The 1,496-nt window shown below is 43.9% G+C and overlaps 1 protein-coding gene across 1 annotated transcript in view; it reads right to left on the bottom strand.

Moving 5' to 3' along the window:
* HMX3 (H6 family homeobox 3) overlaps positions 1-1,228 on the bottom strand; it is a 3,632-nt gene extending 2,404 nt beyond the window's left edge. The window contains exon 1 of the mRNA XM_075352268.1: positions 723-1,228. Within this exon, the coding sequence (XP_075208383.1) occupies positions 723-1,023 (301 nt within the window). The 5' untranslated portion in view covers positions 1,024-1,228. The remainder of the gene's footprint in view (positions 1-722) is intronic.
* Between the last annotated feature and the right edge of the window lie 268 nt (positions 1,229-1,496).

Raw genomic sequence — 1,496 nt, forward strand, 5'->3', positions numbered from 1 at the left:
TTTTTTTACTATTTCTCCCATTATCTTTCTTTTCATCCATCAAATTGTTCTTCATTGACCCAAAAAAGCCATCAGAGAAGATCTGAAACTCAGCAGTAGTTAGCTCCCTATTAATACACCTGTCCATTAGGACATTGCCAGGAACCTATTCATTTCAGTCTAAGCTAATTGAAGTGGAAGAAAAGCTAAATAGGAAAGGGTTCTTTACAGTTAGAGCAGTCAGACTGTGGAATGCCGACCACAAGAGGTAGTAATTGCAGATACTATAACAGCTTTTAAAGAAGGGCTGGATGATTTCCTCACTACACAACATTGTTGGTTATAAGTGACTTAGTGACCAAAAGTAGAACTGGTGGAGGAAGGGTGAACTAGATGGACCTAGGTCTTTATTTGAACCTAAGTAACTATTGTATCCTGTGTCTCCAATAAAAAGGTATTATCAGACATTCAGTCTTACCTGTCTGTTGTATTGTTCTGGACAAATTAAATCAACCAAGAAAAAAAACAAACAAAAGTAGATAATTGGATATGCGATTGGATCGTTCGATATATGCGTAATTGTGCGCTTTGTATATATATTTTTGGAACTACTATCTAGTTATAAGCAATGGTGGGACTATACCCTGAAGATATGGTAGGGTTTGTAGTCGTGCCTCATCTCGCACACCAGATCACTTTAACCCTTTCAGCTTGAAGCCTGATGGGACATTGCATTCATTTACCTTCAGTCCTGGGTGTATGACCTCCATGCGTCAAGGTGTAGGAGTACCACCAGGCAGGGGACCTCTCCAGGTAATGTGCAGGTAAAGCGAACCTCTGAGCTGGGATCTCCAGCCTGGGGAAGGATAGATCTGTCAGGGGGGATAAGGCAAAGGCTGCTCCATCCAAGGTCCCTTTGATAGGGGTGAAGAGGGCTTTTGGTGGACGAATAGCTTTAGGTGGCTCACAAGTCAGGAGGCTCTTGATGGAGAAGGGGGACTCCTTGGCCGGGGTGCTATTGCTTTCTTGTCCCGTTTCAGGCATGGCTAAAATCAGCTGTAACCATGAACCAAAAAATAAAAAAAAAAATAAAGTTTTTTTTTTCTTTCTCTTTCCAAATGGACCCCCAAATCCAGGAGATATTAGAAGCTGATGAGAAGCTAGCAAGGGGACTACAACTCCCAAGAAAACATTTGAAAGGAAGGCCAGCAAAGCAAACTAAACAGCCATCCAGGGAGTAGCAGTCAGCACCTGCAAACTAGGAAGGCTGATAGCAACTGGGAAAAAGCAAGAGGAGGAAGAGTCAAAGAGGAGGAGGAGGGATGGAGGGAAGAGGACCAGGAGGTGGAGGAATTGGGGAGGAGGAGGAGGGCTCAGCACAGCACAGCACTGCCCAGCTCCTCACAGTGCGCTGCCTCTAGGCTGCCAGGACTCTGCTCTTATTGGCTTTATATAGTCCAATTAGGTAGCAAATGTGGACAGGGCTATTAGCACAAAGGATATGGCTTTAGTAAAAC

The sequence above is a fragment of the Anomaloglossus baeobatrachus genome, chromosome 5, assembly GCF_048569485.1.
Source record: "Anomaloglossus baeobatrachus isolate aAnoBae1 chromosome 5, aAnoBae1.hap1, whole genome shotgun sequence".
NCBI classification, from domain to species: Eukaryota; Metazoa; Chordata; class Amphibia; order Anura; family Aromobatidae; genus Anomaloglossus; species Anomaloglossus baeobatrachus.